This window comes from Uloborus diversus, chromosome 2 (genome assembly GCF_026930045.1).
Source record: "Uloborus diversus isolate 005 chromosome 2, Udiv.v.3.1, whole genome shotgun sequence".
Lineage (NCBI taxonomy): Eukaryota > Metazoa > Arthropoda > Arachnida > Araneae > Uloboridae > Uloborus > Uloborus diversus.
In genome coordinates, this window is record NC_072732.1 from 46,187,873 (window position 1) to 46,201,791 (window position 13,919).

At 32.4% G+C, this 13,919-nt stretch overlaps 1 protein-coding gene across 1 annotated transcript in view; it reads right to left on the bottom strand.

Annotated features, from left to right (window-relative positions):
- Positions 1 to 1,855: 1,855 nt before the first annotated feature.
- Positions 1,856 to 13,919, bottom strand: part of LOC129216295 (uncharacterized) — a 36,836-nt gene continuing 24,772 nt past the window's right edge. The window contains exons 5-6 of the mRNA XM_054850505.1: positions 3,225 to 3,415; positions 1,856 to 2,572 (exon numbers count right to left, since the gene is read on the bottom strand). Of these exons, the coding sequence (XP_054706480.1) occupies positions 1,856 to 2,572; positions 3,225 to 3,415 (908 nt within the window). The remainder of the gene's footprint in view (positions 2,573 to 3,224; positions 3,416 to 13,919) is intronic.

Sequence of the window (13,919 nt, forward strand, 5' to 3'; positions counted from 1 at the left end):
ATATTACTCCCTTAATATTTTCTCTTTTATTTGCTTAAACCATTAGAAGCTTATTAATGAGTAATCCATTAAGTAAAGAACAAAATATTTTAAATAATGTTTATTGTAAAAACAAATTACATGTAAAAAACTGAGCACAACCATTTCCATGAAGCATATGTACATGAATTAAATAACTTAATGTTTTATATGAGAAACTAAATAGATGCATAAGTAACACAGACATTATTTGGACTTCTAAATCAGTTGTTTAGAAAATGAAACGTCCTTATTCCTCCATTATCACTGAAAATTTTCAATATTCTTCTTAATCGATTAAAACTTTTAATTTTGTACATATATGTTCTAATGTAAATGGCAGTTATCGCCACAATCTTTATTATATGAATGGCAATAGAAAAATGAAATTTAATGTGAGTTTAACCAACGATTGTTTAGCTTTAACTGTGCAGCTTTAAAGGATCATAAAAATCTAACATAAAAACTAAGCTTTCTACTATTTGAACTGGCTCAATTGCATAGCATTATGATATAAATAAATAGAAAATTGAAAATCAAAAGTTTTACTCTTTTAAGAAGATTTTTATATTTATTTTTTGTTATGTTTCAGGGAAAAAACGTAACTTATAAAAAGTTTTCTCACCTTTGGAATTAATTCACCTATGTTTATTTCTTACTAAAGAGAATCAAATGTGGAAAACAATTTCTGATCTGTTTAATCTGATCAGTACTGTTTTAACAGACAGAGATAGCTTTCCGCATTTTCTACTTTAGTAGGAAAGATTTTTTTTTCTTCTGCATATATACTTATGTATAGGATAGACCGGGGCACGTTTACGCAGTGCCCTTTTTTCAAAACGAATTATAACTGGAGAGCTAACAGTCATAACAGATTGATGCTGCTACCTAGCAAATATCCTCACTAGTTTTTGAGCATCAATAGAGCTTCGATCTATCATGCAGAAAGAATAATCTGTTTTCACCCAAGTCGAGTAAATTTTGAGTTGAACATTTTGAAGCTTATTGTGAATAAATAATACTTAGTTAAGAAAAAACAAAACCAAAACCAATACATAAAGAATAGCAGAATGTTATCCTTTTTCTAGAATTGTATTTGCATGAACTTAAATGTTATTAAATTTTTTTGCGCGTTAAAAATAAATGCCAACTTGGCGACGGGGCAAGTTTACGTGTTGACGTCTGAGCATCTTTACGCACGTTCTTACTGTGTCTTACTTCTAAACGTGCCCTGATGCTTTTTTCGCTCCGAACTGTCTCAAAACTTTTTAGTATTTTCAGGCTATTTAGTTTTGAAAATCCCCATTTAATTTTTAATTGAGTTACAAATTCGTATCCTATAGCTTACAATCATGTAGTGCTGTCTTCATACCCGTTCAGCCTTTACTTTATGCACTATTCAGTCAAATAAATTTGCTTTATTTTGACGATGGTAAGACATTATGTTCAAAACACTAACAGAAATACGCAATATGCGTACACGTGCCCCGTGTCCGGAGCAAGTTTACGCAACCGACTTGGACTCTAATTTTTTTTAACGGTTTAAAACACAAACTGAGCAACAACTGAATCTAACAATTTCTACTCCATTGATTGCTTCATAAAAACACAATGCCTAAAATTTCCTAGGTTATAACATAAAATTTAGAAAGCTCATTGAAAAAAATCCTCGTAAACGTGCCCCGGTTTACCCTACCATGTTATTTAGTACTGGAGGAATAAGAATTCGATACTCTCTATATAAATCTTCTAATTTCCTAACGTTCATATCTTCATTATTACAAGATGTCGTGAGATCTTGTTAATTACAAATTCCATTGTTTTCGAGTTAATGGTGTTACAGATTTAAATATTCCAAAATGGGATGATAAGAAAAATTTATTTTCGAATCATTGTGGTCTTCTGTTATTCCTAACTGTTCGTCAGGGGACTCAATACTAAAAGCACCTTCTGCAGATTTTTCTACCGCTATAAGATCTTCATCTTCAACTATCTTTTTCTCTGAACCTTTTGGAGCAGGCATGGGCTTTAAAACCGGGCGGAAACCGCCGCTATTTTCCAAATAATGAGATTGCATTGTCGCCAAACTTTCTTCAGGTACTTGCTGCTTTTCACTGTTCGGTGGATACATTCCAGGATGTACTTTAAAGGATGGACCACTATGTACATTTGATGCTGGAACCAGGTTAAAGACTGTTCTTTGCGCATTTTCGCTTGTTGATAGTTTTACAGTGTTAGAAATTGGTGACGCGTTTGTTGACAAACTAAAAATCTTAGTAGGCTCAGACGAAGTGACAGCTATAACTTTAGCGTGTCCATCTGACGGCAAGGGGTAAAGATGCTTTTGTTCCATGGTTGGTGGAGCCATATTAACCACAGGTCTACGTTGAATGACCCTCGGTGGCGGGGGAGGAGGTGGCAATGGTATTGCAATCGGAATTTGATGACTGGCATAACCATTCGATGTCATATGATCCATAGGCGGCCTGGGGCGAATGCGTTGACGTCTTATACTGAATTCTTCATCATCTTCTTCTAAAAGCTGTTTCAGAACCTGTTTTTGAAAAGAAAACACATTTTATTTCTTCTGGAAATGTTTCTCAAATAAACATTATTAAATATTTAATAATGTTTATTTGAGACAGTGCATAAAACCTATTGCAACAGCGATTAAAGAGTTTTTATTATTTTTTTCATGTAAGTACTCTTTCTCACTTTTAACTATACACTGAATTTAAATAAAATGAAAGATTTGTTTTTCCATGGAATCAAAATCCATAAAAAGATTTTAAGCACACATCGCTATTTTTTCATGGAATTAACAAAATTTTTAAATAGAAGACTTAATGTAGCATGGAGTTTCATTATAAAAGCAATAACCAATGCAAGCATTTGTCCGATACATGCGTATACATACATATGAAACTAATGTTTTGTAAACTAAAATGACATTAATCGAAATAATAATCACGTTCTAAATCCACCATGACTTTTGCAAATGGAATTCTAACATTCTGCTTTTCAGCGAACTAATAAGCGACTTCATGCAATCATTGATTCATTGTGAGCGCATCATTACTCAAACTGATTTGAGCTCCATTCAGCACACCTGATTTCTGAAAGCTTATTAGGAAAACTAATATATCAGTGTAGTAATAAGGAACGTTTACAAGACATCGGTCACATCTGCCGTTATAATAACTCACCTGATTGGGAGAAATCTGTTTCAGCAGCTGGGGAAATTGCTTAAGTTGCTGTGTCCAACTAATTTGCTTTTGAACTTCATCCAGAAATTGAGGTTCTTGTGCTAAACTTCCACCTTTTTGTCCTCCACCGAGTATCGCCCACAAAGTACTGCTGAAGGAGTTCTTTTTCCTGTCGTTTGGGCTGTTGGAACCTGTAATATATAATGACGCACATTAAATGTAGAGAGATATATTTTTTTTCTTATCTCAAAGCGTATTTCTAGCATTGAAAGTAGAAAAAAAAATCCAGAGAAAATTAATCAAGTGTCTTTTATCGCTTTGTGTTTTTGAATAAAAAAATTGGCATCGTGAAAAAAAAGTTGAACTTTAACACATTTCAAAGCATTGAAGGGGGGGGGGGGGGATTTGTAATTTTTTTTAAATACGAAATACAACACTGTTAAAAATCATCAACTTGGAATATATAAACACATTTATCTTCTCATTTTTTTCAAGCAGTTTTGACTAAGAAATAAGTAAATGTCAAATTTAAATTCAAGTAAGCAGACCATCTCAAATAGTGATTGCAACACCGGTATACCTAATACCAGTATTTCGAACAATTTTTTAATTTCGTAACACCGGTATTTGCTGAGGTGAAATACCGGTAGTTTCGATATAAGCTTAAAATAATAAATAATTTTAATTAAAGAATTTTCAATTTTATTTTTTAAGTATCTGCTTATATTTTTAAAATGTACGTTTCTTTTTCCATGATACAGAACCAAAATCAATCTATTGATGTAAAAATTTGGCTTCAAAAGCATGAACTAACAGAATATCATTAAAAAAAGTATTTTGCGCAACATGTTTTTATTTTTTCCATTCCCCTGAACACTCACTTTCTTTTTTGTGAAAGTTAATTTAGAGTAATTCTGAACGCATTTGTTCGATGAACAATTTTTCAAACCATAAATTGCAGGAATACTTTATGATTTTTTTCTTAAATATTAGTCTCAACTGTACTAAATTTTGACATAAATTTCTCATTAGCATTACAAATGGTAATTTGTTGGCACCAGTATTGGTTTGTTGCGTTGTCTCGCTATTTGGCTTCACAATTGGCAAGATAATATTTAAAAATTATATAGTGCCTTGAAAGTTTTGCATAGAGGAAAAGCATAAATATGTTCTATGAATTGAAAGATATTTTCAGATATTTACATAATTATAATTGTAAAGAATGTTGAAAAGAAAGCGAAAACAAATCGGAGAAACCAACAAGATAAAATTTAATCAGGTTTATCGTAAATTTCAAAGCAGAGGACTAATAAAAAGCAAACACAAACCTCTCCTGCTCGAGAAAATGATGTTAAAATTGGAAAAGTATGGTCTCTTGAAAAGTAATTAAAACTAGCCTTAAATTAAAAAAAATGTAGTAATACACACAATGCAAAAGAAACACATCCACACAAAAGGGTTTATCCAAAAATGACATGCAACATACAGATTTATTTGAAGTTGAAAGACTTTTAAGCAATTAGAGGAGGTGTATCACGCATTGTTAACAGTACCATTGACCTGTGTGAATTTTGAAAGAGTATTTTCAACTGTAGGAAAGTTGAGCACTAAAATGAGTTCCAGGTTTAGAGACAATTCAGTAGATGCATTATGTTTTTTACTAGTATTGATTTTTTATTATGATCTTTGTTTCTTCATTTTATATTTGTTCACAATAAGTTTTCATAACAATACAATTTTTGTACGAAGTTATGAAATGTGGCAACGAAACAATATGTTTTCAAGCAGTTTTTGAGTAATTTAAAATACGATATTAATACCGGTATCCCGGTATCACGTTTTAAAAATATCGAATACCGGTATTGAATTTTTGGTCCGGTATTGCAATCCCTAATCTCAAAAATAACGCATGCGCAGAAAGGAAAGCATAGGTGTTGAACTTCTCTTTTCAGCGTACGAATATAAAAAAATATTAGCACTTTGCATTTTGGACCAGCAACACTGCGAATGAAGGCAATGAATGAAAGGCAAGAATTATCTTTCTGTTACACTGCAAAACACAATTCCGAACGTTACTTCTCACTGTTGTGAACAATAATTTTAGCTCCCAGTTTAAAGATTAACTGAACATACTTATAAAGTGTATCGGTTTCAGTTCGATTACGGCCCGTCCAGGCTGTTAAGTTCCCAAAGGGAGTGAATAAGTCCATGGACTACTTAACTTTACAAGAATTACAGGTGAACGAAATACCATACTCACGAATGGTACAACATGTGCTTATTTTTGAGACATTCGTATTCTCAAACCATTTTGACATGCTCTCATTTTTGAAACCGCCCTATTTTCAGAAATGATATCGTATGTGCTTATTTCTGAGTTCAAAAATGAGAACATGATGAACCGTTTTTGAGAAGAAAGTATATTTCAAAAGTAAGAATTCTTACTTTTCAATTCTAAGCCAAATTGTCTCGGAGCCATTTTGAGTAAGCAATGTTCTCAAAAGTATGCGATTTTGTCTCAATTCTAAGAAAACTGTTATAACAGTGTAAGCATTTTAAATCTTTTTTTTAAAAAAAAAAGAAAAAAAAAAGACATTTTTTCTGTTCTTGATGCCATTTTGCATTTCATCTGTAGAAAATTATATTTTATGGCATTAACCAACATTTCGGTTTTTACTGAGTTTTGTTGTTGCAGCATTTTATTTGTGTTTAAATTTGAAAGATGGTTAAATATTTGAAATGATCGAACTTCTTGACAAAGTTTTACATTTTATCAAAAAACTAGCCTGAATTTCAGATGAGTTTTTAACATGAAAGTTAAGGTTGAGTGATTGTTTTTGTGTTGGATATTCAAGGAATTTAGAAATGTTCAGCTGATATTTTTTAACTACCAACCCCAAAGAAGATGCCGACGTCGAATTAGAGGTGTTATCATTCAAGTATAATACAATTGTTTCAAAGAACAACTAAGCATTTCATAAAATAACTGGAGAAGTCAGTTCAAGTACGTATATATTAGAGAAAAAAATCAAGCCTGTCTAGTCATTAATAACTATTTATTTTATGAAATAACCAATTATAGACCGTTTTAGTGAAAAAAATTAAGTTTTTAAATTAATTACTGGATTATAAATATCTAATATAACTCGGAAAATACATTTATCCCTACTGCGGATGATTAATTGGTAAATAATGAAGAGAAGTAGATGATATATTTTATTATTGCTCAGCCAAAATATAAAATGCTAACGAAAATACATTGTTTAAATTCTATATGTTTAAAAGCAACTCAATGTAGCGTACACAGACACAGCAATGCCAAGCAGCCATGAGCGGTTCAAAACTGACGAAACGCAACTATAACCGGTTCAAAGAATTACCGTACACCATATTTCATATTATAACCATCAAGCTATCGTTACTCTATAGCAGCGTTTCTGAAATTGTGTCCCGCGGATCCCCAGGGTTCCACGGAGATCAATCAAAGGTTCCGCGTTCTTTTTAAAAAATAGATTATATTAACTCAGAAAAATCGATAAAAATATCTTCTTTGTAAAGCAGTCAGTCAATATTTTTTGAACGAGCAGCAGAGAAAACATCAAAACGAATTGTGGATTATGAACATGGATTATGCGGTGGTATTGTAAATGTATGATTTGCGACTATGCTAGTACAAGAATGTGAAATCTTTATAGAAATTGCATTTAGTTATTAAAATGTGTTCTCTTTTAATTACAATAACTATTTACAACATTTCCCCTTTTTATTAAAAGTTAGCCGTTCTTGAACACTGCATTCAGACTACTAATGAATGCAAACTAGAAGTTCCGTGTGGAAACTGGATGTCAAAAAGGGTTTTACTTATCAAAGAAATTAAAAAACGCTGTTCTGTAGAATACCTTTCAACCGTAGAACTCAATAGATTTATGTACTTACTGAGTTAATTACCTAGTTATTTCATTAAATACCTGGTTATTCAATGAAATAATGGATTTCACATGTTTAACAAAGACATCAGCGTTTCGTCAAAGTGAGAATAGACAATCTCCTTGATTGCTCAGAAATAGAGAAAGAAAGGAAAAAAAAAAGAAAACCCGAGGGAAAACCAGAATCTTCCTAGTATGTATTTCTACCACGAGAAAAAGAAAGAGAATAAAATCTTAAAAGCAGAATAGTAACGTAAAAACTGAAGTTACGATGTTATTATCGTGGACATAAAGCGAGACTTTGTTTCTTTTCCCTTGTCGGACAAAGGTGTATTCAATCAACTGCTCACTGACCGGAACAGGTCAGAGATTTATTTTAAAAACAGCGCACGATAAAGATGGAACTTTTTTTTTATGTATCTTGTGGCAGTTGCAAGTTAAGTGTTTTTAAATTATGCAAGCAGCTGATGCACTGAAGTTTATGGTGCTGTAATGTTTCAATAAAATGGAACGGTTGAGTGAGCTGAAGTATGCCTATTTTCAAGAACAAGTCTTTAAAGGAACGGTATTGGTACTTTTATTGCCACATTACTGACATTAAATAACGTAAAATTGATCTCTACAGTTTCGATAAGGCTATATTGAGTTTTCACATTAAACGCTGATGTTGAGTGAAATTGTCCGATGCTTTTACAGACACTCACCGGGAAATTGCACCTTGATCAATAATGAATAATTGTCAATACCGCCAAATGCGCCAACTTGTGTTACTTCTTTTATGATTTTTAAGCATCTCTTTTATAACATTTGAGAGAACGGGATACCAATTTTACCCAATATTGCTACACATCTTAGAAATACAGTTCCGTGGCAAATCAAAAAGTCTTTAAAAAATTTAACCCTGGTGGCGAACAAAACAGATTTTTAGTTATTGAACTTGGTAGACAAAAAAAAAAAAAAAAAAAGAAAAAAACAAAAAAGGAAAGTAAGGTGATAAGACCATTTAAGTGAGCGTTATATGGTGAGAATCTTCTGGCATTCTTTTTCAAACAAATGTTTTGGATAATACAGTCAACTCTCGACAACTCGAAGTCCAAAGGGACCGGCTAAACCGTTTGTTATTGGTAGTTCGAATATGGGAAGTTTCCAGGACTGGATTTAGACTTAACGAGGCCTCAAGCTATTTCAGATATGGGGCCCCTTTTGTAGTTTGAACAACGTTTCTCTCGGTGGTGTAAGTGGCATTTTTAATTTTTTTCCCCTTTTACTATATTTGTCTATTTCCTTTGACACAAACAGCAATACTTTTACTTTGTTCATCTTGTTTTAATGTGTGATTCCCAGATGTCCTGTTTGGATTGACCTTAAGAGGGGGAATATTATCAAGATAGGACTCCCCTCTTTCAGTGGAGTATAGAATATTCGCAGTTGTAGAGGGCCCGAAGGTTTCACCCCCCCACGTGGGAAATTTTGAAAAATAGATATAAAATTCTGCATTTTGAATCCTTATAAGATGTAGTTGGAACTACAAAAATATCAGGACGGAAATAGGCAAACAAAACTTTTTAAAAGTTACGTACTCTTTCGAAAATTAAGATAATACACTGTAAAAATTGTTTTTGATTCGACAAATCAAAGACAGCAGTTGACAGAGAGAAAGTGGGGAGGAAGAGAAAAGACAATGCATTTCTTGCTCACATCGGCTTTCGGTACAATTAGTTTTTTGTTACCCCTGTAACGCACCGTCAAATACGACAATTAAATAAATGAAAAATGATCAATAGTAAAAAATGCTTTAAAAGAAATGGTGTTCAGTTTTAGAAAATAGGTAACAAGATTGTAACATACTGCAAATTTGAACAATTCATAATTTACACACTTGATAAGAAATAAAACAGAAGCTCACTTTGCTTAGGATTTTCAAGGACTAGAACAATTAAAATTATTTAACGCACTTCATTTGTTCCTCCCAGTCTCCTCTGATATTTTAGCAATTGATTGCATATTTTTACAGTCTTGTTTTAACTTTGTAAGAAACAGCTATTTTAAATTTAAAAGAAAAAGAAGCTACAGATTTCTCATTGCTTCAGTTGCAAGTGGGGCAAAAACCGAAAATTGATAGAGGTAGTGCTTTTTTTCCTCGTGTTAAAGAGATAAACAATGTGCAGAAGAAGTAATGCTTAAAGCAAGCAATAACAAAACAATTTCCAAAATACTGCATTCGGAATTATATAAGTGGCAAGATATGAAACATGTGAGTCACAAAAATTTGGGAAGAAACGTGAGAACCATGTTTTTTACATTTTTGATGCAGGATGCAGCAAGGAGCGGAATTTGACATGTATCGGCAATCTTCTCCCTACCGCCTCTCTTTTGTGATTTATAGCCACACTTTTACAAATTTTTAAGGTTTTCATGCCCTAGGAAATAAAATTAATTTTTGCAAGTAGGGGAATGTGGGGCAAAGTGAAATTGTCAAGATGAGTAAGTTCTTTCAAAATGAACCAATCGGAAATTTGTTTTGGAATTTACTGTACATAAAGAAAGAACATTCTATTTTGTAATAAAACTTGCCTTGAAACAGCATTTTTTAATTTTCGCAGTAAATTCAAAAAAAAAAGGAAAATTTTCACCTTTTTTTATGGGGCAAAGTGAAAAATAAAATATTTTTTCTAATGAAATATTTTATATTGGATAGTAAAACATATTTTTGATCAAAAGAATCAGTAAATAAAAAGTTAAATAAATAAAGGAAAAGATAACAAAACAATGAATAAATCAGTTAATATATGAAGACAAATAAATGAGCGAGTAAAAGAATGAATGAATAAAAAATAAGTGAATGATTGAATAAATAGATGAATTATTAAATGAAGGAATGTGGATGATTGAGTGAGTAAATGATACAAACTATTTCACTTTCCCCCATATGTACTTGTCTGATTGTAGAAAATGTTTAAAATACAAATAAGCTTAATATTAACTAAATAAATGTTTCACACAGTATTAGAAAGTCTCAATTAATATTTAAAATGTTAATAACAGGAACTTTATCATTTTATAGTAACAAAAATTTTTTGACTTTCAAAAAAAAAAAAAAAAAAAAAAAAGTATCAAATCTTAAAAATTGATTGCATTTCCAAATTCTTTAATCTTTGGCGGTATTTTTTTCCTGACTGAAATAGACTACATATGGTACTATATATTTAAAATAATACCAGATAGGTGGAGCTAAAAGCAAAGTAAATACTTAACTGTTTCACTTTGTCCCATGTTCCCCTACTTTTCTCCCCCCCCCTTTTTTTTGAATGAATCATGCTAATTTCCGGGAGTTGGGGGGCCCCTAATAAAGCGGAAGCCCTAAGCTTTAGCTTGCTTAGCTTGTACGTAAATCCAGGCCTGGAAGTTTCCACAACATTCTCAAGAGTTTGGGAGCCGATGAAAACATCGAGATAAAGGAATATTCAAGTTTTAAACTTCAAGTTATCGAGATTAGACTGTATTATGCTTTAACTGCTCATTTTCTCTAGCGGCCATGAAAGAAAGCAAATTGATGTTACCCAACACCTATTGTAAATATTTATAAGAGTGACTGTAAATACTATTATTGAAGTCATTTTTACTTTCTTCTATATCTAATATATATTTAAAATGACCTTGAGTTCACAATTTAACCATGTCTTCAGTGGCGGATCATGCGATTTTGAGGACCCAGGCGCAACTTGATCCGGAGGCCCTCCAATTGTCACAACGAAAATGATATGGTTTCCTATATTTACAATGCAGAAAATCTTATTTTTATAAATATTTTTTTGAATCAACAAGCTTTGGGGAGGGGGGGGGGTAATTATTCTTATTTAAAAAGGAAAAACAACGATATTTCTGACAATAAAACTTTACTGCGAAAAATTTTGTTTTCTCTGTTTTTTTTTTTTTTTTTTGGTAACTTAGGTAGTGCAGGATGTGAGATCCGAATCCCAATTTCAGACGATCTATCAAAATTCCAGCTTTCTCCTGTTTTCCAATGCGCATAATTAAGTGGCGCAACCAGAGAGAAAAAAAAATTTTGGGGGGCGGGAGGGGGTTTCATTTGGCCAGAAGAAAAGAGAGAGAGAGAGAGAGAGAGAGAGAGAGAGAGAGAGAACCTCTCTCTAATTGTATAGAGAAAATAAAGAGAGAGGGGGGGTCCGGTAAAAATTTTAAACTCGTAATTTTAAAAAAGCAGTTTAAGGCTTTCTTTGTGGATGTTAGGGGGCACAAAGGTGCAGTTACAGGCAGATCTGGATCTGCGCACCCGCAGACTTCGTAGTGCGGGGGTGCACCTGGCCTTTTTGCGGCCCAACTACGGCCCAAGAAATTGAAGAAAAAAACTGAAAAAAATCTAGCACACTAAGACTTATTAACATTACAAATATGCACTGCTGGCCTCTGAGGCCCTACAGATTTTGTTGTAGGGGGTCCAAAATTTATAGATCCGGTCCTGGATGCAGGGGTCTCAGCGGAAAGTTGTTGAAATTGAAGTCTTAAAAACACGATTATAGGCCATATTTATTGACGACGTGATGGAGCTCAGGGACTGCCTTTAATCGATTTTTTTTTCAAAACAATAGATCGAAATCAATTCCTCCTCCCCCCCCTCCCAATTTTCGAAACTGTGCAGTTTCAAAAATGCAACTCTAGACAAACTTTACGGGATATTTAAAATCTAATGAAAACCTTCGTGAGAGATTTACTTTTGTTTCTTGCTTGAAAATTGTACAGTATAATGAAATCCAGACTTAAAGGATAACTTAATAGGTTAGACCGGTTATAGTTTAGACACATTTTACATTTTGATTTTTGTTAGTTTATATTTTTCATTACGGAGGTTACGTACCAAATCAAAATTTCATCGGATGCAAGTACTATTTTCCTATTAAATAATGATTTCAAACCTTTGTAGACATAATGTATTCTTAATAATAAAATCTTAAATTTCTTCTCGAAATTTATCAACTATACTCAACGTGGATCAATTAGATACACAAACGAATCAACTGTTGCGCTGAAGTAATAAGCGAAATGAAGTTTTTAAGGGTTGTTTTGAAAGAAGGTTCTCACAAAATATTTTATTCGAGTGAGATGCTAAAAGTAAATTTGATTTAGTTAATGTAAATAAAGTATGGCTATCTCCTCCGAAATACGCTCCTAAAAATATTTCTAGAGTAATTTCATTCATTTGAGTTTTTTTTTTTTTTTTTTGAGCAATTACGAATTGCTTATTACCACTTGACTAAAGTTGTTGTTGCTCTGATTTTTCAGATTACCATGGTGATGGCTGTTTTTATTTATTTAGAGAGCAAAATTTTCGTAGTCATAGTTACAAGTCGTCTGAGGCCAGGGGCGGCAAATAGGGGATGGTGAGAGGGGCGGTTGCACTCCCAAATTTTTCACTCAGAATGATAAAAAATGGTCAATTTATTTAAGATAACTTAGAAAATCATTTGCCTGCATTCTCAGAATAGAAAAAACTGATGGAGAATAATTATTTTCCTTAACTAAAGAAGTAGTCTCTTCATGTGGATTAAATATGTCAAAATTGCGTAGTCTATGTTATGATCGTGCATCTTGCATGAGATGCCGGTACAGTGTTGAGACTGCACAACTTTTACGCTTAAACTCCGTGTCATTTTACATAAATTTTAATGCTCATGTTATATTTTAATGTTTAGCTAGTAAGTATTCATTGCCTCCTTGTACTAGAAACACATTTTAGTAACTCGATGTATTATATGCTTTCTTAGAAACTCTTTGTAAAGCTATGCTCTTTTTGAAAAACATCCTATATCAAAAAATACTTTCACGTCTACAAATATATCTTGATGCTCTTTACTTGACAATCTCTGAGTGACACACGATGATATTCAAGAGTTAAATCTATAAAAGTCCCCTGGACGAATTACTGGAAAGCGACCTTTTCAATGATAGGAAATCTGATGTCATTTTGATAGGTATGACTTGTTTGAATTTTCGTTTACTGTACTTATACTGCGGAGCGTTTTTTGAACAATGCTACACTCTTTCACAAAACTTTTAATCCGTTAATCATAATTCTTGGATTGACAATTGAAACTTAGCAATTTTCGAACAAAATGATCAATTCAGTTTCTCAAGAAATTGAGACAGGATTTGATGAGATACATTTATCATTGGTCTTAGGTTCAATATTACGTAGATCGGTTACAGAAAACAAAAAAAGAAAATATTACACTTATAAGTTAAATTTATAGTATGAGGGAAGAACTGTTTTGTGAATTGTGCGTTTATACTTTTTAATGACGCAAAATAAATACTAGCCCAATTTAAAAAGTTTTCTTGGTTATTTTAAAGAGAGGAATCTGAAGGAAATGTGTTTTTTGAACATATCTTTCTTGCTTCCATTGTTTTTTGACTGTTTCAATCAGGTTAGTCATTTGAAAGATGACTTTTGTGTCTCGCTCTCAACATCAAAATTGCCTTATTATTCTTAACATTAAAACCATTTTATTAACACTTCCTGTTAACCAATATGTATTTTATACCATACTGAGGAAAATCCTGTTCAAGAAAATCGACCCCCAAACGAAATGCTGAAAATACCGCCCCTGTCTGAGGCTTAGCTCAAGCAGACTTGGCATTTAAAAAAAGGCTTTTTTTGCGTAAAATTAAGTTTTTCAGAACAAAAAACTTATCTAGATGAAATTAAACAGCAAAAATTCATCTAAATGCAAAATTTAAAGATTACTAATTC